Genomic DNA, 25,645 nt, shown 5'->3' with positions numbered 1-25,645 from the left:
GGAAGCTCTGTGGCGCTCTGGGATCTATCTGGAGCAGTCCAGACTGTGGGTAACCTAGAGGAATTAGGATGACACGTACGGGAGCCCAGAGCGGTCAGACGGTCATAGCAGAACGGTGCCGTCTAGGGCCGGGTATCAACTCTGATTCAACCAAACGGTTCAGTTCCGATTCACAAGATCCTGATTCGATTTCCGATTTGATTCCATATCAATTCACAGCACCAATTTGGCTACCCTGGTGCATTATTACCCTTACCCATTACCCTGGTGCATTATTAAATATTAATGTTTAAATGAGAGTGAGAATGACCAGTCTGGAGAACTGAATGTCTTTCCACTGAGCTTTATTTTGAAACTTCCATGAAACCGGATGTTGGCGCCTTCCGTCAGCTAGCGAGCTAACAGTTAGCTCGCTAGGTGTCTTTTCAACGTCAGCTAAAGATCAGACTTATGATTCAGTTGATCAGAATGATTATATTACTAATGTGTTAGCTAGCTAGCTAAATTATATGAACTAGCTATTGGCAGTAGATAGCTAAACTTATAAGCCGGAGTGTTAACTACATAGCTAGCTAGCTCAGCTCTAACATTACTAACTCTAACACGCCAGATTAATGGGTGTAAAGCTTCAAGCATCCACGGGAAAAAGCATATTTTAAAAGATCGATCTCGGGAGTCATGAATCGATTGTCGTTAATTCAAATGAAGATCGATTTTGAATTGTAAAATTGATTTTCTCAACCCAGCCCTAGTGCCGTCGGGTGTTGTTTGAAAGTAAAACGTTGGTTAATCTCCTGTTTCTCCCCTCTCTCGCTCTCTTTCTCGCTCTCTTTCTCTCACTCTCTCTCTCTCCCCCCCCCTCCCTCTCTATCCCTCCCTCTCCCTCCCCCCCCCTCTCTCTCTCTCTCTCTCTCTCTCTCTCTCTCTCTCATATCAGACCGGGACGGCCGTTCAAGAAGCTGCGGGGTCCGGGCGGTCGAGGCCGGCGGAAGCGCGGGGCGGACCGCCGCTCGCAGGGCTCCTCCTCCCCGCACTCCTCCTCGAGCTCGTCGTGCGAGGGTTACCCCGGCGACGACCGGCTGCTCTTCTCGCTGCGCGAGGACGACCCGGCGTCGGGCGGCCTGCGCTTCAACAAGAAGACCAAGGGCTTGATCGACGCCCTCACCAAGTTCTTCACGCCCTCGCCCGAGGGACGCAAGGCGCGCCAGGAGGTGGTCGACTACTCCCAGCAGTACCGCATCCGCAAGAAGGCCAGCCGCAAGGGAGACGGCGACGACAGGACAGGTGAGGGCCCGCCGCCTCTCTCTCTCGTGTGCGCACGAACGCCGCCGGGACGCACCCCCCCCCCCCCCCCCCTCGGCCGGTACATGTGAGGATGGAGTGTCTGGACCGTGCACTCAGCCCGTCCCTCAGGACCGACCTTGTCCAGTCTGGTGTAGATACAGGACGGTCAGAGCCGGTCGCTTGCTCGGTCTGAAGCCGCGTGTTCCGGTGTCATGCCTTCGGCGTGTCTCGCCCCCCGCCCCCCCCCCCCCCTGTCTAGACATGTCCCTCTGACGGACTGTGGTTTCGTCCCCGCAGACAATCAGGAGGGCAGCGACTGGCGCGAGGATGAGGACAAGCTGCCGGGCCACGAGAACCTGACGGAGAAGGACATCGAGCTGTTCAGACACATCCAGGAGCTGGCGCTGCAGGTACTCGTCAGCGTGAGTGTGTGTGTGGCAATAATTTGTGTTACTTATAATAATACTGCAGGCAGATGGGTGGGCACGCAACACTGTGCTTTTGTGAGTGTGACCACGCGTGTGTGTGTATGCCGCATAGCACCTCCACTTGCATGTCGTGTGTGTGTGTATGCCCCATAGCACCTCCACTTGTATGTCGTGTGTGTGTGTGTGTGTGTGTGTGTGTGTGTGTGTGTGTGTGTATGCCGCATAGCACCTCCACTTGCATGTCGTGTGTGTGTGTGTGTGTGTGTGTGACTGATGTATCCAGAGGAGCTAGTAGGCTGTGTGAAATAGGGGACAGGCCAGTAATCCCTGGTGTGTAATCTGTCTGTGTGCCCCATGCTCTCCTAATCCCCTGTAGAAAACCTGTCCTTGGTGTAAAAGCTTTGTACCTGACCCCCCTTCTCTCTCTCCTTCTCTCTCTCCCCCTCTCTCTCTCTCTCCTTCTCTCTCCCTCCCTCTCCCTCTCCCTCTCCCTCTCCCTCTCCCTCTCCCTCTCTTTTTCTCTCTCTCTCTCTCTCTCTCCCTCTCCCTCTCCCTCTCCCCCAAACAGAAAGTGGGAGTGACTGGGCCCCCAGACCCTCAGATGCGTTGTCCGTCCGTCATCGAGTTTGGGAAGTTTGAGATCCAGACTTGGTACTCGTCTCCGTACCCGCAGGAGTACAGCAGGTAAACAAACGCACTCAGCCTCCCAATATAACGCCTGTACATCGTATACGCCTATATCCACCTTATTTCATGTTCTCTACCAGTCTTTAGTTTCTCACATTTACTCTCGTTTCCTCTCTGCTCCCCGCTCCCCTCCCCCCCCCCCCACCCACTCACACACCCCTCTCCCCCCCCCCCCCCCCACTCACACACCCCTCCCTCCCCCCCCGTAGGCTTCCCAAGCTCTACTTGTGTGAGTTCTGCCTGCGGTACATGAAGAGTCGCAGCATCCTCTACCAACACATGCGCAAGTGCAGCTGGTTCCACCCCCCGGCCAACGAGATCTACAGGAAGGACAACGTCTCTGTGTTCGAGGTGAGGGAGGAAAGGGAACCGCCGCCGCGTTTGTGTGTGTGTTTGTGTGTGTGTGTTTGTGTGTGTGTGTTTGTGTGTGTGTGCGTGTTCGTGTGTGTGTGCGTGTTCTTGTGCGTGCGTGTGTGCGCGCGCGTGTTCGTGTGTGTGCGCGTGTGTGTGTGTGCGAGAGAGAGAGGATGACTGTGTGAAGTAGAGAGAGCGAGCGGGCCACAGCCTTGCCACAAACCACACACAGGCTGCCACCGCCTCACCAGGCCACATCCTGTTAGGTGTCACTGCCACTCGTCAAGGACTTCCTGCCTCATCCACAGAGCTGTAGGTCTGAGAGCTTCGCTCCGCGCCTCCTTTGTGTTCTACATGGGAAACATTCTTTCATCCGTTTTGTAGCCAGAGTTGGAACTGACTACATGTGCTTCAGCCTGTGAGGCCACTTGAGGAACGTCCCTCTAACGTACCATGAACGGTCTTGCTCTGACCAGGGGTGGGAGATGGCCTGGTCAGTCCACTGGCTGGTACCGAGGCCACAGTGAAGAGTTTTTTCCCGTTGGTTAATAAACTCAGGACGACAACACCGAACATTTTATTTATGTAGCACGCGAGTTGCACCTTCAGTGAGTGAGTTTAGTGACCATAGGCCAGTCTGAGAGATGCCTTGCCCTTGTAAGTGATTTTGTTCAAAGTAGCCTACTTCAAACAAAGATAGTCTATCCATCAACAGAATAAAAGCTTTCACGTAATCAGACTGTTTACCGCCTGGAGTGAATTAAACATCCCCAGCCTGTTCCATATTTAGAGTTGGCTAGCTAGTTTAGTTGGCTTGCTAGCTAATATTACATTGATCATACCCATAAAACTTCCTATAATTGCTCGGGCGTGTATTTCTTTGAACAGCGCAGGCATTTATATTAATGTAGGTATATTAATAAAAAAATTGACATTATTAAAATTATTAATTATTAAAAGACATTATTCCAGTTTCCGATGGTGAGTGTGAATGTGGAGGAGATGTCTTTTTGGAGAATGAATGGTGCTGCCTTAGTGGATGCCTGGCTCTGTAAAATAGGTAAATAATGTATATGTGATGGCCTTAAAGTGATTCATTAATCAAATTATTTTTTAAGCTTATTAATGGCTGTGTCTTACAGCAGGTGATCTGATAGGCCTGTAGGTTGGTGCTAGCTTACTCTCGTCATGTGATGAGTGGAATCTGACTCCACTACTCTTGTGCTGCCTGTGACTCACGCTGCACGCGGAGGGGGATGAACGTGTGCCGATACGAGAAAATAAAAGAATTAATGGATGTAATTTCCGTTTCTTCTATTTTATTTTATTTTATTTAAATAAGCTAAACGACGGTGGGGACAGCAAGTCATGTAATGGGTGTGTGCCCCCGAACACCATGTAACACCGGTAACATTGATAACCGCGGCGGCCCCGGTGGCTTGGCACCGCCAGTCCCACCATGTGGGGAGCAGAGGCGGATTGGATGGCATCTGCAACTCCTATTTCACTGTCTCTGCAAGCCTGTCCTCACTCAGCACTAGAGTAGGATAGCTGGGATGTCTGGCAGAGAGCCATGCTTCCTCCGCCTCTCTCTCTCTTTCTCTCCATTACTCTCTCTTTCTCTCTCTCTGTTGCTCTCTCTCTCTCTCTGTCTTTCCGTTGCTCTCTCTCTCTCTCTCGCACGCACACGCTAGACAGCGAGGCTGAGATCATTGGCTTCATTGTCTGAGACCGTAGCATAGCTATCGACTCCAGCGTCCCACGGGTGTCTGTGTCAGAGCAGAACAGCGGCTCGTGCGTCGATTAAGGAAACTGAAGTGTTGTTGGGGTGGGGGAATAACCATTTTGTGCCCGGGGAAATTTGGCAATTGTGGCGCAGCGACACCATGTGACGCGTTGTGTCGCTTCAGGTGGACGGGAACGTCAGCACCATCTACTGCCAGAACCTGTGCTTATTGGCCAAGCTGTTCCTGGACCACAAGACGCTCTACTACGACGTGGAACCCTTCCTCTTCTACGTGCTGACCCAGAACGACAGCAAGGGCTGCCACCTGGTCGGATACTTCTCCAAGGTACGGCAAGCCGCCAGGGTCAGCCCTCGGCCCGGTCGCTCCCCCTGTCCGCGTAGGGAACAGTAATCCGCACAGGGGGAGAGAGGGAACTAAACGAACACAGGTGGACCCGGGTGACCTCGGTGTCTGTGCCAGCATCGTACAGAATCTTCCAGAATGCAGATAACGTGTGCAGCAGCGCGTGCCGGGCCAGCAGCCCCTGTCATGCACGCACGCAGGTGCTGTGCTTAATATTCACACTGGCTGCCAAAAAAACAGCAATTGGGGTGGTGGTGGGGAGGGGAGGGGGGGGGTCTTTCAGAAGCCCAACAAACACACACACACACACACACACACACACACACACACACACACACACACACAGCCCCCTATGCCCCCTAGTCCTGCTCTGAGTGCGTTTCCATACCTCTTCCCTCCCGCTGGAATGTGTGTTTATGTGTGTGTGTGTGTGTCTATCTCTCTCTCTCCAGGAGAAGCACTGTCAACAGAAGTACAACGTGTCCTGCATCATGATCCTTCCCCAGTACCAGCGCCAGGGCTACGGGAGGTTCCTCATCGACTTCAGTAAGCCGTCCGCCGGGGCTTCGCGCCGGGGGCCGTGCCAACAAGCGCGCTCTGCGCCGGCGAGCTTGGGCCGCTGCCATCAGAATTCCACTTCCCAGTCACAGGAATTTAACCGCGTGTGGAATCTCGAGCCTCAGACGGGCTCCCGTTAATCTCTGTCCCACGAGCGGTTCAATTCCTGGGCGGGCGAATCGGAAACGGTATCGATCCCCCCCCCCCACGCGGGCAGGCTCGCTCAGCGTTTCTTGTCAGACGTTTTACTAGTAGGAGTGGATGTGTGAACGTCAAACGATTCTAGATAAATGTTAACTGCTGTAGTAGGAAGGTGTTAAATGAGCAGCTGAAGTATTTGACCCGTGCTCTGTCCTCACCCCCCCCTCCCCCCTTCTCCAGGCTACCTGCTGTCTAAGAGAGAGGGGCAGCCGGGCTCCCCCGAGAAGCCTCTGTCGGACCTGGGCCGCCTGTCCTACATGGCCTACTGGCGCAGCGTGGTGCTGGAGTGTCTCCACGAGGTGCGCGACCGCCAGCTCACCATCCGCCGCCTCAGCAAGATCACGGGCATCTGCCCGCAGGACATCACCACCTCCCTGGACCACCTCAACATGCTGGAGCAGCGTGGAGACAGGTGAGGGACACACACACACACACACACAAATAATATGTGTTATATAAACACAATTCCACAAACGGTTTGAAACCGCCGTGTGTACGTTGTGACGGTTCGACCCCTCACTGACCCCTCCCCGTCTCCTCCCCTCGGCCGCCCCAGGCTGGTCCTAGTGCGGAGGGAGAAGCTGGTCTCCACCCACATGGCCCGCCTCCAGGCTCGGCCACGGCAGCTAGAGGTGGACCCCGACTGTCTCCGCTGGACGCCCGTCGTCGTCACCAACACGGTGGTGTCAGACGGGGAGGAGGACGAGGAAGAGGAAGAGGTCGAGGAGGACGGCCGCAAGGAGGTGAGGAAGGACCGCCCTGCTCTCTTGAATCTCTTTTCGTTAGTTTGTCGTTGTTCGAGTCGAAGATGGAAGTGGAGGTATTCATGTATGGGTGTGATAATTACGTACTGTAGACTTTGTTTGGTTTCAGGATATCTTTCCCGGCTCAGGTTTGTTTTTTCTGTCTTTTTAGGAGCAGGTCAAACCGAGCCACAAGGTGTCCCCGCTGTCCTGGCACTTGCACGGAGAGAGGGAGGAGGAGGAGGAGGAGGAGGAGGAGGAGAGAAAGTGCTTCCCAGGGTTCCCCACCAGCCAGAGCTCTCCTGCCTCCTCCCCCGTCCGCTGCCCTCTGCCTGTCCCCGTCCCCCGCCCGCCTCCCCCTGCCAACGGGGAACGCAGGGGCCGGGGGCGCCCGCCCAAGAACTGGCCCTGGGGCAAGGTGAAGGACGGCCCCCGGGAGAGAGGGAGACCCCCCAAGATGAGGGTCGGGGATGACGAGGACAAGGGGGAGGTGGCAAAGACCGCAGCCTCCTCGGGCAGCACGCCGTCCCTCTTCTCCCTAGACAGACAGGCCGAGACCACGTGCATCAGGCCCTCGGAGGTGCCCCGCCACCCTGCGGTTCCGGCACCGCGCAGCAGAGGGCGCCCTCCCAGGAAGAAGCGAGGCCCCAAGCCCAGGTTGAGCGAGGAGTCCCGGGGGGAGGCGCTGCCCCAGCTCCCCCTGGCGCCTCGGCTCAGCGAGCCTCCGCCGGTCAGACGCAGCTGCTTCAGCGAGAGCAGCGAGGAAGAGGACGACGACGACGACGATGACGACGACGACGAGGAGCGCTCCCCGCCCATCCTAACCAAGCCGCCTATGGGACTCAAATGCAAGGTGAGGGACAACACAGCGCACACTCATAGGACGGACTAGCCACGCCTTATTCGAGCACAAAGATACGCCGTCGGGATATATTTCATCTTTCCCCGTCTCTTCCCCCAGAAGCCCTTGCGTAAGCGGCGCGTCCGCCAGCGCAGCCACCCCCACAGCAGCGTGGTGACCGAGACCATCTCCGAGACCACCGAGGTGCTGGACGAGCCCTTCGCCGACTCCGACTCCGAGAGGCCCATGCCCCGGCTGGAGGAGGAGACCCCGATGGGGCACCCGCTACGGCGCTACCCCCCCGCCCGCTCCGCCGTGAGGCACGCCGACCCGCCGCTCAAGAGGGGCCGCCGCTCCAACCTCACCGAGTCGGAGGAGGACGGTGAGTTGGGACAGCTTGCGGACAGTAGGGCTGATCTTATCATGACAAAAAGTGAATAATCGCAATTGTTTTGCCTGATATTGTAATCGCGATTATTGAGTGTGATTATTGAGTGTCATTATTAATTAACTATGGTGCCACTTCCATATAAAAACAAGGTGATTCGAGGGGCTGCAACAATCATTCTACACTGTTTGTACAGTATCTGTGCTTCCAGGTCCACTGACACAGATTTTTGCATTCAATAACATAATAATAGATAATAAATCAGCATTAAAGTCTATTCAGTTACGCTCATCATGAACGACCTGACGTACGTTTCAGCCTTATGAAATGCGCAACCCAAAATGTAGTGCCGTTAGTGTTTTTAAATTACTTTTTACAGCATTATTATGCTTGTCTGGATAAAAGGATTTGTGTTTAGACGATATAATAAAATAATAGTTAATACCACGTAAGCCCTCTGTGATTAAAAACCAGATTGGGTACCAACATAAGCAGAATTGATGAACAAGCTTCCCGTTTGTAACATGAGGGTCTCCCCTGAGTTTTTTTAAACCATACGGTCTGAGTTTAAGGAATGAGGTGAGATATCTTTTGAGGGCAAAGACTGTGTCGTCATTGCCTCAGTGCCTTTGACGCTCAGTGTTATTTTAGTCATGGTTATTAGACTTGACAGGTCGCATCAAGCTGCCGCTGGTAGCGGATCCTCCATATGGCACACCTGCCCATCACATGGCTAGCATCTAGCCTATTCTCAGACAACATCCAACTCAAAACTTAAAGCAACAAACTTGCTTCATTTATTTGGCACTACGGAGGGGGACAGAGGAATAAAAACGGACCTAGCCTGTAGTAACGTTAGTACCACATCAGCTGAACTCCCAGATCACACTGAACGATTCATGTTGGAAGTAGCACTAACGATGATGGAGTTGACGAGCTGTGTCTTAACTACATGGCTGCTGATAGTCTTATTTTGAGGTTTTGCCATCCACTGCAGAAACGGAATCTAATAAGAATCTAACTTTAGCAAAATTGCTAGCTAGTGGTACCTACCTACCTAGAATAGCCTAGCACTACCTACGCTAGGTACGTTTATAGTCGATCGTCCAACATGTCAGCCAAAACTAGTGAAGTTGCTTACAGCGAACTTGAGGGAGTGCCCGTGATTCGTCAGCATTACTGTGGTTTTTCTGTCATGCTGAGGAGAGCTGTTTAAACCAGGAATTTGTGATTTTTAATACAGCGGGCGAAGGAATGCATTATGCATCGCAGCCTTTAGCGATTAGTATATTTGCAAAAAATTATTCTAAAATTGCAATAACAGTAAATACACGATTAATCATGCAGCCCCGGTTGAGAGAGTACTTGTATCTTTGTGGTAGTATGTTCTTGAATGACTGAGCGAGCATGTATCCGGAGTGTGGATAAAATATGCTAAATTCTCTCTCTGTCGCCACCACAGAGCTCACCCCAGCGCTGAAGCCGGCCCCCACCCTTCCGACGGCCCCCGGCGACACCCCCGCCTCCAACCCCGACGCCCCCGTCAAGAAGAAGAAAGGCTGGCCCAAGGGAAAGAGCCGCAAGCCCCTCCACTGGAAGAAGAGGCCGGGGAGGAAGCCCGGCAGCGGAGCCGGCCAGGGGGTCGGAGACGGCGGTCTGACCCAGTCGGGAGACCCCCCGCCTCCCAAGATCAAGATGAAGCCCGGGCGCAAGCCCCGCAGCTGGTACCTGCAGCGCGCCCAGGAGGAGGCGGAGAGGCAGGAGCAGGAGCGCCAGAGGCTGCTGGACCAGGGGATGGACAAGCCCGCGGGCCAGCTAGAGGATCGGGCCTGCAAGAGGGCGTCCCGGACCCCGGCCGCCGACGGCACCAGCAAGCGCAAAGACTCGGACGAAGAGGACGACTACCTCCCCAAGCCCGTCGAACTGAAGGTGCCCAAGAGGCGGGGGCGACCGCCCAAAAATCCCGCCCTGCGCCCGCCCGCCCCCAAGCCGCCCCCGGTGTCCGAGCCCGAGGAGGAAGAGGAGGAGGAGGCGGAGAGAGAGAGAGGCTGGGGGGAGGAGAAGCCCGGCCGACCGCCGTCCAGGCCGCTGCTGTCCCCGTCCTCCGCAGGCCCCCGGGCCCCCCAGGCCAGGGTGGACGCGGACATGGCCGAGAGGGAGGAGGAGGAGGACGAGGAGAGGGAGGATGAAGAGTGCGCCAGCCTGGGCAGCGGCGCCAGCAGCAGGAGGATGGCGGCCATGCCAGGCTCGGGCAGCAGACGCAGCGACGACCACGACGCGGACGACGAGGGCGACGGGCACCTGGAGGACAAGAGCAACAGCAGCAGCAGCAGCAAGAAGAGGAAGACCCAGGACTCCGAGGAAGAGGAGGAGGAAGACGAGGAGGAGGAGGAAGAGCCCCCCTCGCCGGCCAGCTCGCCGCCCGTGAAGGAGGAGCCGCAGGGCGGCGAGACTTTTTTAGACATTCAGGGCAGCGCGACGAGCCGGGAATACGTAAGCAAGCAGGAGGAGGAGGAAGAGGAGGAGGAGGAGGCGGAGGAGGAGCTCCAGGAGGTGAAGTGCCGGCCGACGGACGCGCAGGACGAGAGGCGGAGGCGGGAGCAGGAGGAGTCGGCGGCGGCTGCGGCGGCGGTGGAGGCGGTCACGGCCATCGCCGCGCCCCCTGAGCCCATGGAGCTGGCGCCGCTGCACCCCGAGGACAAAGCCGTCACCATGCTGATGGAGCCGCAGCACCCGCACCCCCACCCGCACCCGCACCCCCACCAGCACCCCGACTTCAAGGAGGAGCTGGGCCACCACCCGCACCACGCCCACCACCACAGCAACGAGCTGGACCTGGAGACGGTGCAGGCGGTCCAGTCGCTGACCCAGGGCGAGGCCCAGGACGAGGAGGCCGAGGCCCACGGGGCCTACCAGGACTGCGAGGAGACCCTGGCCGCCTGCCGCACCCTGCAGAGCTACCGGGAGCCCGAGGAGGAGGCCCTGGCCCTGGTGGAGGAGTGCGGGGCCTCCCAGCACAGCAGCCCGCTACCCAACCCGCCCATGCCCCCCCTGCCTAGCCAGTCCGTCCGCTCCGTCAACAGCCCCGGGCTTGCCCCCGGGGTGATGGGCGAGACGGGGCAGGGGCAGACGGGTCCCACGGGGGCGGGAGGGGGAGGAGGGGGGTACACCCAGATCACCCCCGAGCACCCCAGCTCTCTGTCGGCGCCCTCCCAGCAGAACATGGAGACCAGCCCCATGATGGACGTGCCGTCCGTGTCGGACCACTCTCAGCAGGTGGTGGACAGCGGCTTCAGCGACCTGGGCAGCATCGAGAGCACCACGGAGAACTACGACAACCCCAGCAGCTACGACTCCACCATGGGCGGCGGCAACGGCGGAGGGGGCGGCAGCAACGGCGGCGGAGGGGGCATGTCGGCGGCGGCGGTGGCGGCCGCCTCGGCGTCGTCCTCCTCGTCCGCCGCCTCCTCCTCCAACTCGGCCACGCCCTCCTCGGCCTCCTCGCAAGCCAACAGCTGCTCCTTCGTCCCCGCCCCGGGCCTGACGTCGTCCGGCGGCGGCGGCGTGGTGGCGGGCTCCCAGATGGCCATGGGCAGCTGCAGCCTCATCCAGCAGAGCGGCCCTGGCCCCAACGGCGGACCAGGGGGCGTCGCCCAGCAGCCCCAGCCCCCGCCGCCGCCGCCGTCTGCCAACGCGCCCAACTGCGGCATCAAGTCGCCGCAGAGCTGCGTGATCGAGAGGCCGCCCAGCACCAGCCAGCAGTCCCAGAAGAAGGTATCCCAGCAGTCTCAGCAGCAGGGGCCCAACCCCCAGCCGCCACCCTCCGCCCCCCCGCCCCCTCCCCAGCAACAACAACAGCAGCAGCAATCGCTGTCCCAGTGCAGTATGGGTAACGGCTTCGCCTCCACGCCCATGATCATGGAGATCCCGGAGAGCGGCGGCGGTGGCGGCCGCAGCCTCTACGAGAGGATGGGCCAGGACTTCGGCGCCGGCGGCTACGCGCAGCCCTCGGCCACCTTCAGCCTGGCCAAGCTCCAGCAGCTCACCAACACCATCATGGACCCGCACGCCATGCCCTACTCCCACTCGTCCTCCGTCACCTCCTACGCCACCAGCGTGTCCCTGTCCAACTCCGGCCTGGCCCAGCTGGCCCCGTCCCCCCACCCCCCTCTGTCCCAGGGCCAGCCCACCATGACCCCGCCCCCCAACCTGGGGGCCGGCACCATGAACCTGGGCTCCCTGCAGCTGCAGTGCAACATGCCCACCGCCAACATCGGCCTTCCCCCTCCGCCGCACACCCAGCGGCTGCAGGGCCAGATGGCCACGGTGAAGGGCCACATCTCCATCCGCTCCAAGGCCACCCAGCAGCTGGCTCCGTCCCCCCACCAGCAGCAGCTCTACGGACGCAGCTCGGGCGCCGTGGCCATGCAGGGCTCGCCGCGCGCCCTGGCCGTGCAGCGCAGCATGATGCCCAACCTCATGACCACGCCGGCCGCCTACAACACCATGAACATGAACCCGCTCAACGCCATGTCGGCCGGCTACCGCATGCCGCAGCCCATGATGAACAGCGGGTACCACAGCAACCCGCCCTACATGAACCAGCCGGCCCAGTACCCCATGCAGATGCAGATGGGCATGATGGGGGGCCAGGGGTACCCGCAGCAGCCCATGCAGCCTAATCACCACGGCAACATGATGTACACGAGCACCCCGCACCACAGCTACGCCGGCGTCCCCAAACAGTCGCCTTACATGAGCAGATGAGCACCAGAGAACAAGCGCAGAGAGACGGGGCGGGACCCGACCTGACACACGCTCTGGAGGATATACTCAACATGTATTCACCCTCTCCAAAGCCCGAGCAGGCGCCAGAGGGAGAGAGGGACTTCCTATTTCCTGTTTTGTATGTTGTCATTTTGTTGCGTTCAGTTGGACTCACCCCTACCCCCCCCCCCCTCCCCCATCTCCCACCCCCCCTCCCCCGAGCTGGCTGTGTAGGGAGTGGGCTGGCGGGACTGAGGTTGTGTGTAAATGGACCTCTGGTGTTGCGGCCTGCTCTAGTCAGACCGACACACTCCCCTCTGTCACGGCTGAACGCTGGTCCAAGGGCCTCCCCCACTGTGTTTACCACTCCTAGAGCCCAGGAGTAGTGTGGGGGAGGAGGAGGAGGAGGAGGAGGAGGAAGAGTGACTTGAAGACTTCGGAGGACCTTACATGTCAAACTGAGAAAGGAAAAACAAAATGTGGGTAACTGAATATATATTCAACCATGCACACAATCTTGTAATTGACATAGGAAGCCTTACCTTAAAAAAGAGACGATGATAATTGTAGATGGACTCGTGCTTTTTTTATATAATTTTGAATTTTTTGTTGTTTGTTTCATTTTGACGACCATTGAAAATACTTGTGTGCAGTCCAACCTATCTATGCTTGGGTCTTTATATGTGTGGCATTCTGGAATGGCGATTCAGCATCTCACTCCGATACTCGAACACACCCACTCTGAAGTACATAAGCACACACAGCTCCATAGCCGAGGCACTACTTGCATAGGAGTAGAGGTGGGCCTTAGTGGAGAGTGTGAGAGGTCCAGAGTCTGTCTTCCTGGTAGAATGATGTGAATCAGGGCCCAGAGGAACACGGTGACAAGAGGAGAAGGTCACTATCACTAGTATGTCCACAAGGAAAAAAGTAGCATTGCTAACCCCATCCACAGGGCAACAGTATAAACCGCAGTTCTGAAACGTTTAGATGTAAATATTCTGGTACTTCCCAATCCACAGCACACTCCTGCTGTCTCCCCTCGGTGGCAGCTCAGAGTCGGTGCAGCGCTCACAGTCCGGTCACACTCCACTGACTGAAGGTGTATAATGTCAGCCCATGCAGTTCACCATCCGCAGGACACACAGACGGAGACATTTCAACCCAGTTGCTTTAAGGAAAGTCAGCTTTTGGAAGCTGAGCCCACTTCATTAAGTGTTAGTGACCCACAGAGGTCAAGGCATCCTCTATGAATGGTGTTTTCTGTTAAACTGGTGTTTGTTATAAGCCTGCACTTCCCATCGACTGGTGTAAGGCTATGGACCGTCATGCCCCAGAGGGGTGGCCAATGCCACATCCAGTGCACTGAGCTGGCCCTCACACACCCACATGCAGGGCAGGAGGCGAGGAGTGCTGCATGTGGTCAGGATGGCTACTATACCGCATTGGGATAGAGTTGGGAGGAGTCAACCCATTTGCTCAGTGTTCCAGTATTCAAGTCAAATGAGGATACTCTTTTCTTACAGACCTGACGTTTCATATTTTATTTGTGTGTACTATTTTGTTTGTTTTTGTTCTTCTCTGAATTTTATCAGACTGGGCAGCTTTCTTTTATGACACAAGCTGACTCTTTTTGACTTTAGAAAACTATTGTAGAGAAAATGTTTTTTCTATAATATAAAAAGGAGATTCTGACATTGATATTGGTACTGTCATTTTTTTCACTTCTGTTTCAGGAAAAAAACAATACATATTTTTTAGCTCGACTCTTGGGTAATATTATTAAGAAATTCAAAACTAAAAAAAATTACCACTCACTTTTAGTGAATTTAAGATGCCTTTAACCTCTCCATTCCATCTCATCTCTAGAGTTTTCTATCTTTGTGTAGTATATTAATGCTATTTTAAAACAAAAGGAAAAAACTAATATCTAAAGGTCACTTAGAGTTCTTTTCTTTTGTTTTGATATTTTGTGTGTGTATAGGACGACTTCCTTACATTTAAGAGGCATGTAAAAATGAGCTCAGTATATTTCTGTCTGTTTATATCGCTTCCCTTTTTGTATCCTTTGTAATTGTACATGGTGAGTTGTAAGCTAAGAGAGAGCTCAAAATAAAGAGAGCAGTGGGGCTTGGCGCACAGTGAAGGTTGATTGCGTCCAGCTACCTCTGCTCTTTTCTTTGTCCCTGTATGTATTTCCATTTATTTGTTTTTTTTCTTTCTTAGCAAGTACTTTCAAAGAACTCTGTACATTTTAACATAAAACAAAAATAAATTATGTTGAGCCATTTATGTTTTCTTGGCATTTCTTGAAGTCTTCTGTCTCTGTCCTAACCCCTAATCCATGGTAATAGTTTTTTTTTTATCAGCAAGGTGTAGCATAAAGTCATGGTAATATTCACATTACAGTCATTTAGTAGACGCTTTTATCTAAAGTGACTTACAATAATTGCATTCAAGAGTAGCCAAATATAAATACAGTAGGTGCTTTAGAGTGAGGATCCTGGTAGTATTTCTTTAAGTGAGTTTTCAATTCACATTTTAGGCCTATCATCTATTCAATGCCATGATTTTTATTGGAGTAAGGTATTAGCCTTGCTAATGGCTCTGCTGAAATACTTGCTCTGTGAAATACTACAAATAATTGACACAATATTCCAGTGGTCAATTTAACCAGTGAAAATATTTCACGGTTGGATACAAAATAACTGAATCTATGTTGTATGCTGCAAAATGTATCCACACAAGATGAAAACGGATACTCTGCGTGCTCGATGCCTTGACACAAAATGTCAGACACGACCCAGCCGTTGAGCCAATCGGTGTGGAGGTCCAGCTGGTGTTTACTGGTCTCTGTCCAATTAGGATTGAAGTATCGGTTACTGACAGTCCTTAACTTCCGTATTACGGACCAATACGTGTACTAGAAAGGCGGGCATCGCTGGCTTTTCCTGCATCCGATTGGTTCTGCTAGACTAACAATTTCTCCAGCTAACGGTGAAGAGGTTTGACGATCTCTAATCTTTCATTGAGAAACGGCAAAGGCGAGAAGAAACACATTTATAGCCAACGGTGAGTAATAAATATGACTAGAATGAATAGTAGTTGTATTTGATAACAATAATGAACCGATATTATTAATCATTTGTATGACGGGGCTTGCGGGTTGTCACAAGACTAGCGTGTGGTGAGGGGAGGAGGGGTCTACTCGGATGTTAGGGAGTATAGCTAGCTACAAATGTAACGTTAGGCCTTCAGCTTTGAAAACCCACTGTAGCTACCTACTAGTTAATAGGGAACCGGTCGCATATTTGTTAGTAGCTACCTAGGTGTAAGTGCACTGAGCGAGGCTACTTAACTGATGCTTCAGCCGAACCTGATCGCATGACCGAATGTTTAATGAATCGGTGTCACCTTTCTTCCACCCATGTCACTTATCCAAGCTATGTCCCGTTCTTGAATAGATGTCTTCTTGTGCACCTACCGCAGGTACGGGGTATGATAGCAGGCTGCTTGTTTGATCATGTTGGTCTTTAAAACGAGTAAACTGCGGGGTAGGACTGTTAAGTGTTAAGTCGCTGAATTAGACTATTGGTTCTTTGTTGTCAGCCAACATGATCCACAGTCTGTTCCTCGTGAACTCCTCGGGGGACATATTCCTGGAGAAACACTGGAAGAGCGTTGTGAGTCGCTCTGTGTGCGACTACTTCTTCGAGGCGCAAGAGCGGGCCAGCGAGCCTGAGAACGTGCCCCCCGTGATCCCGACCCCACACCACTACCTCATCAGCGTCCTCAGGCACCGCATCTACTTTGTGGCTGTCATTCAGAGCGAGGTGCCACCGCTCTTTGTCATTGAGTTCCTGCATAGAGTGGTTGACACATTCCAGGTTCGTGTGTTATGTTTTAATCCTCTTCGTTCCTACGTACCAGCAAGTTTCCATGCTTCCAGTCACCACTTCTCTGCACTGCTCACTAAGACTGTATTACACAGACCGTATACCCTTCGACTAAACTCTAATGCCTCCTCTGCAATCTCTCATTTTCAGGACTATTTTGGAGTGTGCACAGAGGCTGCCATCAAAGACAATGTGGTGGTAGTGTATGAGCTGTTAGAGGAGATGCTGGACAATGGCTTTCCGCTGGCCACGGAATCCAACATCCTTAAAGAGCTCATTAAGCCACCCACCATTCTACGCACAGTGGTCAACACTATCACAGGTACTGTGATGGCCTCTCTACACACTCACAAGTGTTTATCTCACATGCTCAAAAGTACACACTTCCCTTATGACTCCACTACGCTGAATGTGCAGGTTAATAGTGATCTTCTTCGTAATGTATATACATTCTGTCTGTTAGGTAGTACCAATGTTGGCGAGCAGCTGCCCACTGGCCAGCTCTCCGTGGTGCCATGGCGACGTACAGGGGTCAAGTACACCAACAACGAAGCCTATTTTGATGTGGTGGAGGAGATTGATGCCATAATCGATAAGTCAGGTAGGCCTACAGCACTACACTGCCCCCTTAAGCGCATGATGCTGGCCAGGAAACAGAGCCATCATTATTTTCTGTCACTATCTGCATTTCTCTTCTCCCAAACTCTTTCCTGTTTTTGTTTTTTTTTGTCCCGCCTTCTCTCTGTATGCTCTCTCTCTCTTTCTGTCTCTGGCTCATTTCTCTCTCTCCATCTCATGCATTCACAGGCTCCACTATCACAGCTGAGATCCAGGGAGTGATCGACGCCTGTGTGAAGCTGACAGGCATGCCTGACCTCACCCTCTCGTTCATGGTGAGTCCCATCTATTCTCTGACCACCAGAGAACCTCTACATTTCGTACTCGGATGTGACAAATGTTCTATCTGTATCTGTTTCTCTCAACCATTCCCAGAACCCTCGGCTCCTGGACGACGTCAGCTTCCACCCGTGTGTTCGGTTCAAACGCTGGGAAGCCGAGCGGATCCTGTCCTTCATCCCCCCGGACGGAAATTTCCGTCTGCTCTCCTACCATGTCAGCTCCCAGAAGTCAGTCCCATACTCCCTCACGTTGTCAGTCCCATACTCCCTCACCCTGTCAGTCCCATACTCCCTCACCCTGTCAGTTCCATACTCCCTCACCCTGTCAGTCCCATACTCCCTCACCCTGTCAGTTCCATACTCCTTCACCCTGTCAGTCCCATACTCCCTCACCCTGTCAGTTCCATACTCCCTCAGTCCCATACTCCCTCACCCTGTCAGTCCCATACTCCCTCAGTCCCATACTCCCTCACCCTGTCAGTCCCATACTCCCTCAGTCCCATACTCCTTCACCCTGTCAGTCCCATACTCCCTCAGTCTGCCAGTCCCATACTCCCTCAGTCCCATACTCCCTCACCCTGTCAGTCCCATACTCCCTCACCCTGTCAGTCCCATACTCCTTCACCCTGTCAGTCCCATACTCCCTCAGTCCCATACTCCCTCAGTCTGTCAGTCTCATACTCCCTCACCCTGTCAGTTCCATACTCCTTCACATTGTCAGTCCCATACTCCCTCACCCTGTCAGTTCCATACTCCCTCACCCTGTCAGTCCCATACTCCCTCACCCTGTCAGTTCCATACTCCCTCACCCTGCCTCCCAGTTTAACCCTAGACTGATTAAACACTGCTGGATGACATGTGCTCCAGGCACAACACCAGAGAAACATTAAGGCACTCCTGCTTATTAAATATTTAACAGGTTTCCCTGTCAATATGGTCTCCACCCACTTATGTCAACAAAGAACTTCAGTGTACAGTATATTGACATTGTAATTGGAGCTTGAACCTACACTTGTTTTAAAGGAAGAGCATGTTTGGTCATATGGCATATGTGTTGACTTAAATTTGGTAAAACTTTCAATAATACTGTTATAACAATGTCATATTTTTATGTGCAGCATTTTTTCTTTCACATTAATTCCTCACTGATTGCTTAAAATCAATCTTTATGTTTCTCCTCAGACAAGTCACTGGTGCACTGTGGTTAATGTAGTCAGTTCTCCAGCCCTATGTACTGTCAGTGACCAGCCTCTCTGTGTCTGTCCTTCAGCCTGGTGGCCATCCCAGTGTACGTCAAGCACAACATCACGTTTCGCGAGGGCAGCTCCCAAGGCCGGTTTGAGCTGACGCTCGGGCCCAAGCAGACCATGGGCAAATCTGTGGAGTCTGTCCTGGTCACCAGCCAGCTGCCCCGAGGGGTGCTCAACGCCAACCTCAACTCTTCCCAAGGAACACACACATTCGACCCTGTCACCAAGGTACCATGCGTGCGTGAATGTTTGAGGACTGAAATGCCTCTGAAATATTGGTTGTGAAATAGTCCAAGAGTGAATCATCCTCAATTTTACTTAAAATAGCTTTCCAAAGTGTTTCTGATGATAACAATTTACTTAATGGATGTTTTCCTCCAGCTCTTGTCATGGGATGTGGGTAAGCTCAATCCTCAGAAGCTGCCCAGTCTCAAGGGCACCATGAGCCTGCAGGCTGGGGCCTCCAAACCAGATGAGAACCCTACCATCAACATCCAGTTAAAGATCCAGCAGATGGCCATTTCAGGTACTACTAACTACTACTGCTGCTGCTGCTGCTACACACACACACACAGTAGTGGAATTATACATTTATCACTAGGTGGCGCCAAATCACTCAGTTTTATCCAGATGTGTCCCAAAAAAGGATCTAGGTTAAGTCCCTAGCAGAGGTCAAAAAAGTCATTTGTGATTCAAATTTCATGCAGTTAATGAGGAATGCTTGACATTGTTTGTTCCTTTGTCCATGTCTTGTGCAGGCCTGAAGGTGAATCGGTTGGATATGTATGGTGAGAAGTACAAACCTTTCAAAGGCATCAAGTATATGACCAAGGCTGGCAAATTCCAGGTCCGAACATAGAACCTTTCCGTTCTCTGGCCACTGGACCAAACCACTACAAGAGAGGGGGAGGTTTAACGAGGAACAGAGAAATTTAAGGACGGGGATGTAATGCTACAGTCCCTGTGTAAATGTATTTCAGGATTTATCCACACAAACTGTGGACTCTACTGTCTACCAGTACAGAATGAGTGCCCCTTCATTCAAAGCCTCTGTTGAAGTTATTTGCACAGTCAAATGTGCAGAAATATCGCCACAGTCTAGATAATATCAGTGTCTACAGCCACTGTAGTAGTAACGCCTGAAATCTGTCTCTGTGCAGTTTAAGTTTCATTTACGTTTTTCTTTCACATATATTTCACATATATCTTCTAACTTTCTATTGTGAAAGCAAGAGTGTAATTCTTCATTGTCTTACATCCATTCCTTTTGATTCCACAATCTCTGTTGCTTTACTATCTCTCCCCCTCCCTAACTCCAACCGTCCAAGTTTTATGTTTACAACACCCTGTATCCATTCCTCTGTCAAGACTAATGTATATCTGTCTGCCTTTCACCAACACTGGAGTCAACACACTGGACTATGACAATGAGAGCATTAATTCCTTCCCTTCAATTGTGCACTACCATAATGTTATCAACTTTTCCCTTCAAAGCAAATGAAATGGTTGTAGTGTTGAGGTTGTGTGTGCTTATCTATTGTTGTCTGTTATGTTTTATCCATCTTTCATTTTGCTTTTTAGAATATTATTTATTGGTCTTTTCATTTCAATGACCAAGACCAATTATCTTTTTGCAAAGGCCTGCTGCAATGTCCAGTGGTTTACATAATAACTTAAATTCTGCATTCATATGGTGTAATGAATGCACTACTGTATATTGCACACTAAAGAGGCTTTCATTTTGAACCACAAAGACTAATAATCAAAGACATTTCTCCCCTCATTAGCCATCCATAACAGTGGACTGGATCTCCTCTATTAGTTCTCTGTATACTGACTGACCTTGCACTTACTGTCCCCAATACTATAGTTGATGGCACGGTACCTACCAGAAATGCTTTGCATTTGTGTTTCCAGCGTTTGTGTTTGTCAAATTGTTTCCAATGGAGTTTTATTATGGTATGAAAATAAAGAAATATAATTTGAAGTGATCTTCAGTATCTATAATTTCTGTGGTTGTGATTGACAATGAACATGTATTCTATTCACAGATCTCTCAAAAATAGTGCATTACAATTTAGTCTGTGTTTCAGTTTAGTCTGTGTTTCAATTTGGTCTCTGTGTTTGGGTAGATGTTAATAGCCTATGTTATAACCTACACTAATATTGTTCTAATATTCATTCAGATTAACAGTGGTCGGGGGCGCGATATTATCGATGGCTAGATTTAGAGGTTAGTTTATTGTATGTAGGTAACATACTTTGAGGAAGAAAGGTTAAAATGTGCGCTTGCTCAAACCTGAATAGCGTGGCTGGAGGAGGCAGGGTTGGTTACCTTCTCGCTCCACTTATCGAATTCCACTCCGTAATTTGCTGATCACTTTAACTCTTCGCAACGTTTTCTACTTTTTTTCTTCCTCCTCTTCGTCTTTTAACTCTAACCAGACCGCGGACCTTCGACCAGACATAAGTGGAAAAAGTGTCAAGTTCTGAGACAATTGAGCATTTTCCCTTTGGTAGGCTATATATATATAGGCCTAGGTTATAGGCCTATATTTTAATGTGTGTGCTGCCGAAAACCTTTATTTTTATTAGGCTACTTTTACAAAGTTGTAGGCTATCACCTTTTTTCATTATACATAGTACCTATTTTCGGTCACTTTCCTGGCGGTTTTTTCTCTTTCTTTCTTTTTTTTTTTACCCCTTTTTAAAAATTTGAAGTGCAAGAAGGCGAGACATTTAAAGCCCCTCCCGCCAGTCGTGGTATGTAGTAATATCTCATCTTCTATTCCCTCTGGATTGTATCACACTCTTTAAAAAGTATTTCAGGTCAGGATGTGTATTAGCCTACATCAAGTGAAAGTGAGTAGTTTGTCACCAGTGAAGCAATTAGTCCATCCATTGACTATTGACCACCTAAAATCCTCAATAGGCTAGTTGTTACTTCACACCTAGACTAATAGATTTGTTTTGTTTACCCTATACTACTGTTTGACAGATACAGGTGTTTATGTTAATGCTGGCCTAATGACACAGTGTTGTGTATTGTTTTTTTTATCTGATTGTTTTTCGAACCGATCCTTTGATCATTGCTCGTCTCTATCTTGTTCCCTGGGGGTAATGTTGTGAGAGCGCAGGGGGTCTTCCTTATTTGTTATTCTCTCCGAAGCCCTAATGACTCTTGTGTCCGTGTCAAAGTATAAAGTATTGAAGCGTTTATAGTTTATTTATAATAAAGTACTAACTGTAATAGCGTAGCCGAAGTGCGCGCGCCGAGTTAAAGCGCCCGGTAAAAGTGCTGAATAAGCCACGTGCTTCTTTGGGAAGCAGCCCACTCTGAGCGCGTGTTCAACGTTCCCTTGCCTCTAGTACTAACAGACTTACAGACTTGAGTCATCTAGTTTAGGCTACTTAGTTCGACTCCGACAGCCTAGTGGAAACATGGGGTGAACATTATATGCCTATATTTAGAGGATTGACCAATTTTTCAAGTGGAAGGCTATCCTACTATTTTCCGTCGTGTAACATGGCCAGACACCTGCCGCCACTTCAGATTCTGCAAGACCCGTCTGCCTGCCTAATTAAGCATGGTAGGCTATAGCCTACTAGCCTTATTCGTGAGCATTTAACACTTTAGGCTGTTCCGTTTGGTGCTTATGTCTTCTCTAATAAGCTTTTTTACATAATTATTATGATAATACCGTGACATGTCCAAGAATTGTGTCTAAACAGATAACGGTTCGGTTTACAGACATCAAGTTTGTTGACGGTTGACTGGAGTGTGACTGCGGAACAAAGAGTTCTGTCTCTGGCATAAACGAGATCCCCTTCCAGAGAAAACAATGCCTTCTTGGGGACTCGCCGTTCGATCTCGGTATCTTAAATCCTCACGTTAGCCCATGATATCTCAGCTAGAATGACATCTGATGCCCCTCAATATAGAAATATGATTTTAATAGTCGAGTATGATAAGATGAGAACATTGTAGGTGAATTATTTCTCTTTTATCACTTTTTAGAACTTGGAAATCATGTTGGTAAAACAATTGTTTTCTCCACTATGTTGTGTCGTGTTCATAGGCTACAGCACTCAAATACAGCCGGGCAATGTGCAGGAAAAGCCATGGCTCCTCTGTCACCTGCAGCCCTGCCCTGGTTATGGTTGTCCCCGGTCTGTCCCTCTAGTTAGCTGGGAAAGATGTGCCACAGGACCAGAGACCACTCAACACCAGTCCAGCTAGTTGGCAGACAGGCAACATGAAGAGCTAGTACCCTGCAGCCAAGCCTGTCCTTTCAGCGCATAAATCCCATCTCATCACATCCTCCCTCGGGCTACAGCGCTCTCTGACCAGACTACTCTGTGCTACTGCTGCCCTGAGCTAACCCTACACTGTGAGGTCCTCTGTGCAGGCTCAGGGCTGGACATGGATGCCATGCACAAACCCAAGAAAAGGCTTGGCCCCCCACCCCACGGTGGGGAGGCCCAGGTCTACCTGAGGGACAAAGCCATGGAGGAAATGTCCCCTCTAACTGAGTACATCCAAACTGAGCACAGGCAGGGGGGGCTCTACTCCCTGCCCGCCTTCGAGGGCCCAGACACCCCCGGGCTCACCGCCACCCAGAAGAAGAAGAGGAAGAGGTGTGGGGTGTGCGGCCCCTGTTTGCACAAGACCAACTGTGGCACCTGCAGCAACTGTTTGAACCGCAAGGTGGGCCACCAGATCTGCAGGCTGCGTAAGTGTGAGCAGCTCAAGAAGAAGAGTGGCCTGTGGGAGGTGAGTGAAGTAACTAAATACCTAAAGTATGCTCTCATGGCACGGATGGATTTGTGGTATAGTGTAGCAGTTTCATCTATAAATGCCCCTACATCTTATAATTACTATAAGTGTAGGTGTCAGTTTCCCAGACACAGCTTGAGCCTAGTAAAGGACTAAGAAGCCCTTTCAATGGAGGATCTTAATTGGCTTTGTTTTTGTTTAGGGCTAGGCACAACCTTTGTCTGGGAACTGGTCCTAGTTTGTCAAGTGGCTCAATCTGTGTTTATGGGGGATGTGACCTTTATTCATCTACAGGGCCATGTCTATGTTTCTGACACAGCTTTTTTGAGCAGGGCGAATTGGTTGCAGTGCTCATCATTAGATACAGGGTAAATTGAAGGCATAATCATTGCAAAGCCCTGGAATTTACCTGATTTAGAAGAGATGGATTTCCTCCATTTCTTGACCCACATTCGTTTAAAAGTGAAATGATCGTGACTAGATTTGCATTTCACTTTTTTTTTGCGATAAACTGAAGAATTTCATTGTTATCAATACATTACAGCTTCATTACTCTTTCACCATATTGATTCTGAATCAGTCATGTTCTAAGATGCATATTGCTACATATTGAGAACCTACATATTGAGAGCGTACATTTAGCCAATTCTCCTGTTTATGACAACCCCTCATCAAAGCCTTGTCTGGATCCTGCCTTCACATTCTTAACCTCTCTCGTCCTGACACGCATCTCTCTTGGACAAGGTAAAGGGACAGTTCACTCAAAGTACTGATATAGCTTACCTTTACCAATAACTGTATTCCTATAATTACAATAACTATACATTTACTTTTCATGTAGAGACACCGTGGTTAGCAACATGCTGGAGCAAGCCACAACACACTAAATTGACTCTGGCTAACTTCAGATAAAGTTGTGGAGCAACTGAAGGATCTGTCCTTGACTCAGATGCCGTAAACCAGTTTGAGTAGTGATAACTCAGCAGAAATATCCAACCTGTTGGTCAGGGATTTGTCATCAAAGGTCATGGAAACAGATGAGAACCCCTCTGTGTGTGTGTGTGTGTGTGTGTGTGTGTGTGTGTGTGTGTGTGTGTGTGTGTGTGTGTGTGTGTGTGTGTGTGTGTGTGTGTATAAAACGGGCAAAAGAGTTGTGCAAAAAGTGCAGGTCCCCAAACACCTTTGAATAGTCACATTGTGTGCAGCGCTGTAGAATATTTATTTTACTTAAAAAGGTGGTTTTATTGGACAGAATAAGTATTAAACAATCACCCATTAGGCCTCATTAGACACCAACTGTCCATGGCATAGTGGAGGGCTGACTTTTCTGTTTGCTCCTCCCTCTGTGACTTGTTTTTGTGGACAGAGCAGAGCCTCTGAAAGCTAGTTAGCAAACAGCAGTGGTGGAGAATTCCTCCAGCTGCCTCCCAGTTCCTTGTGACTCCCGGGGCCCCTAGGGCCAGGGTGGAAGGCAGGGAGGTGTGTGTGTCTGGGAATGTGTGTGCGCGCACTCGTGTGTGTTTGTAAGTGTGTGGTGTGTGTGCATTGGGGACAGGGACGGGGGTTGAGTGTCGGTTGGAGGACAGGAAGACCGTAAATAAATAGCGGCGTGGAAGAAGGGTACAGGAAGAACAAGGTTAGCAAGGTGTGGCCGTGGGCCGTACCCTGCTGTTGTCCTCCTTTCTTCTCCTCTCCTTCCCTCCCTCCCTCCATCCCTCCCAGTGTTTTAGGGTGACACTGTAGACAGGGACACGCCGCGGGACCACAGGGCCACCTGAAGCCCAGGGGACAGAGGAATAGACCTGAGAAGCCGGGGAAGAGGTTCACTCAACCACAGTAAATCTGGCCATTCGCCTGGTCCTGGCCAAGCCTGCCTTTTTGTTTCAGTCTAATCCGCTCGGTCTTCTTGGCACTAGACACAGTCACCATTGCATAGGAGCTTTCTTGCACTGGACTGCAGGAAAGACATTACATCCTGACATTGCATGAACCTATATTGTATGTCTACTAAGCTCTTGGTCCATATTTTGCCACATTTCAGAAGTAAATCGGTGCATTGAATAGTTATCAATATCAGATCTTCAAAACGTGCACCCTAGGTGCAGAACTAGTTATATACTTGACTTCAGAGACTCCTATCGTTAAGAGGAGTAGCAGTATGTTTATGGCATTCTGTGAACTCCAGAGGAACTCGAACATCATCTAACCGGGAGTGAACCAGTGACAAGTCTAAAAACTAATGCCTATCTGTGTAGATAATGAACAATATTCTTCATTTTATTTCTTGAAAAGTCAAGAAATGTTGGTATTTGGTTAGGATTGTTACTTTTGTAGAGAGGATGAGACCACTTACAGTGTGAATCTGAGGAACCCATCCCCCATTATGTCTACACCTCAGATAAAGAGATGGAGAGGGAGATAGATTGCGTGTGTGTGTGTGTCTGGGCGTGCACACGTGTGTGTGTGTGTGTGTATGCTTGCA

General features: G+C 50.9%; 2 protein-coding genes across 3 annotated transcripts in view; both read left to right on the top strand.

The window, feature by feature from the left end:
• The window catches only part of kat6a (K(lysine) acetyltransferase 6A), a gene marked incomplete at its 5' end in the record, with an annotated part of 24,317 nt that extends 10,275 nt beyond the window's left edge, over positions 1-14,042 (top strand). The window contains 11 exons of the mRNA XM_084457055.1: positions 938-1,284; positions 1,582-1,694; positions 2,281-2,396; positions 2,609-2,750; positions 4,664-4,825; positions 5,296-5,389; positions 5,783-6,014; positions 6,159-6,345; positions 6,524-7,198; positions 7,307-7,568; positions 9,037-14,042. Of these exons, the coding sequence (XP_084313181.1) occupies positions 938-1,284; positions 1,582-1,694; positions 2,281-2,396; positions 2,609-2,750; positions 4,664-4,825; positions 5,296-5,389; positions 5,783-6,014; positions 6,159-6,345; positions 6,524-7,198; positions 7,307-7,568; positions 9,037-12,341 (5,635 nt within the window). The 3' untranslated portion in view covers positions 12,342-14,042. The remainder of the gene's footprint in view (positions 1-937; positions 1,285-1,581; positions 1,695-2,280; positions 2,397-2,608; positions 2,751-4,663; positions 4,826-5,295; positions 5,390-5,782; positions 6,015-6,158; positions 6,346-6,523; positions 7,199-7,306; positions 7,569-9,036) is intronic.
• Positions 14,043-15,339: 1,297 nt separating this feature from the next.
• Positions 15,340-20,297, top strand: ap3m2 (adaptor related protein complex 3 subunit mu 2). 2 transcript variants are annotated; one of them, XM_084457683.1, is made up of 9 exons: positions 15,340-15,413; positions 15,951-16,228; positions 16,388-16,559; positions 16,701-16,838; positions 17,045-17,130; positions 17,231-17,364; positions 18,407-18,614; positions 18,768-18,912; positions 19,145-20,297. In XM_084457683.1, exons 2-9 carry the CDS (start codon positions 15,956-15,958, stop codon positions 19,243-19,245), a joined length of 1,257 nt encoding a protein of 418 aa, XP_084313809.1. In that variant the 5' UTR covers positions 15,340-15,413; positions 15,951-15,955; the 3' UTR covers positions 19,246-20,297. The 2 variants fall into 2 exon arrangements, with proteins under 2 accessions (XP_084313809.1, XP_084313808.1); XM_084457682.1 differs by having other exon boundaries at positions 15,348-15,413; positions 15,806-16,228.
• Positions 20,298-25,645: the final 5,348 nt, after the last annotated feature.

The sequence above is a fragment of the Borostomias antarcticus genome, assembly GCF_949987555.1.
Source record: "Borostomias antarcticus genome assembly, chromosome: 23".
Lineage (NCBI taxonomy): Eukaryota > Metazoa > Chordata > Actinopteri > Stomiiformes > Stomiidae > Borostomias > Borostomias antarcticus.
The sequence above is the reverse complement of the archived record's forward strand: the minus strand, read 5'-3'. Positions and strand labels throughout refer to the sequence as shown.

What these genes read in the sequence shown, in the direction of transcription:
- ap3m2 (XM_084457683.1), top strand. Translation starts at nt 15,956, where the DNA reads ATGATCCACAGTCTGTTCCTCGTGAACTCCTCGGGGGACATATTCCTG. An exon ending in TACCATGTCAGCTCCCAGAA is followed by an intron (nt 17,365 to 18,406) that starts GTCAGTCCCATA and finishes TCTGTCCTTCAG; the next exon opens with CCTGGTGGCCATCCCAGTGT. An exon ending in CATTCGACCCTGTCACCAAG is followed by an intron (nt 18,615 to 18,767) that starts GTACCATGCGTG and finishes GTTTTCCTCCAG; the next exon opens with CTCTTGTCATGGGATGTGGG.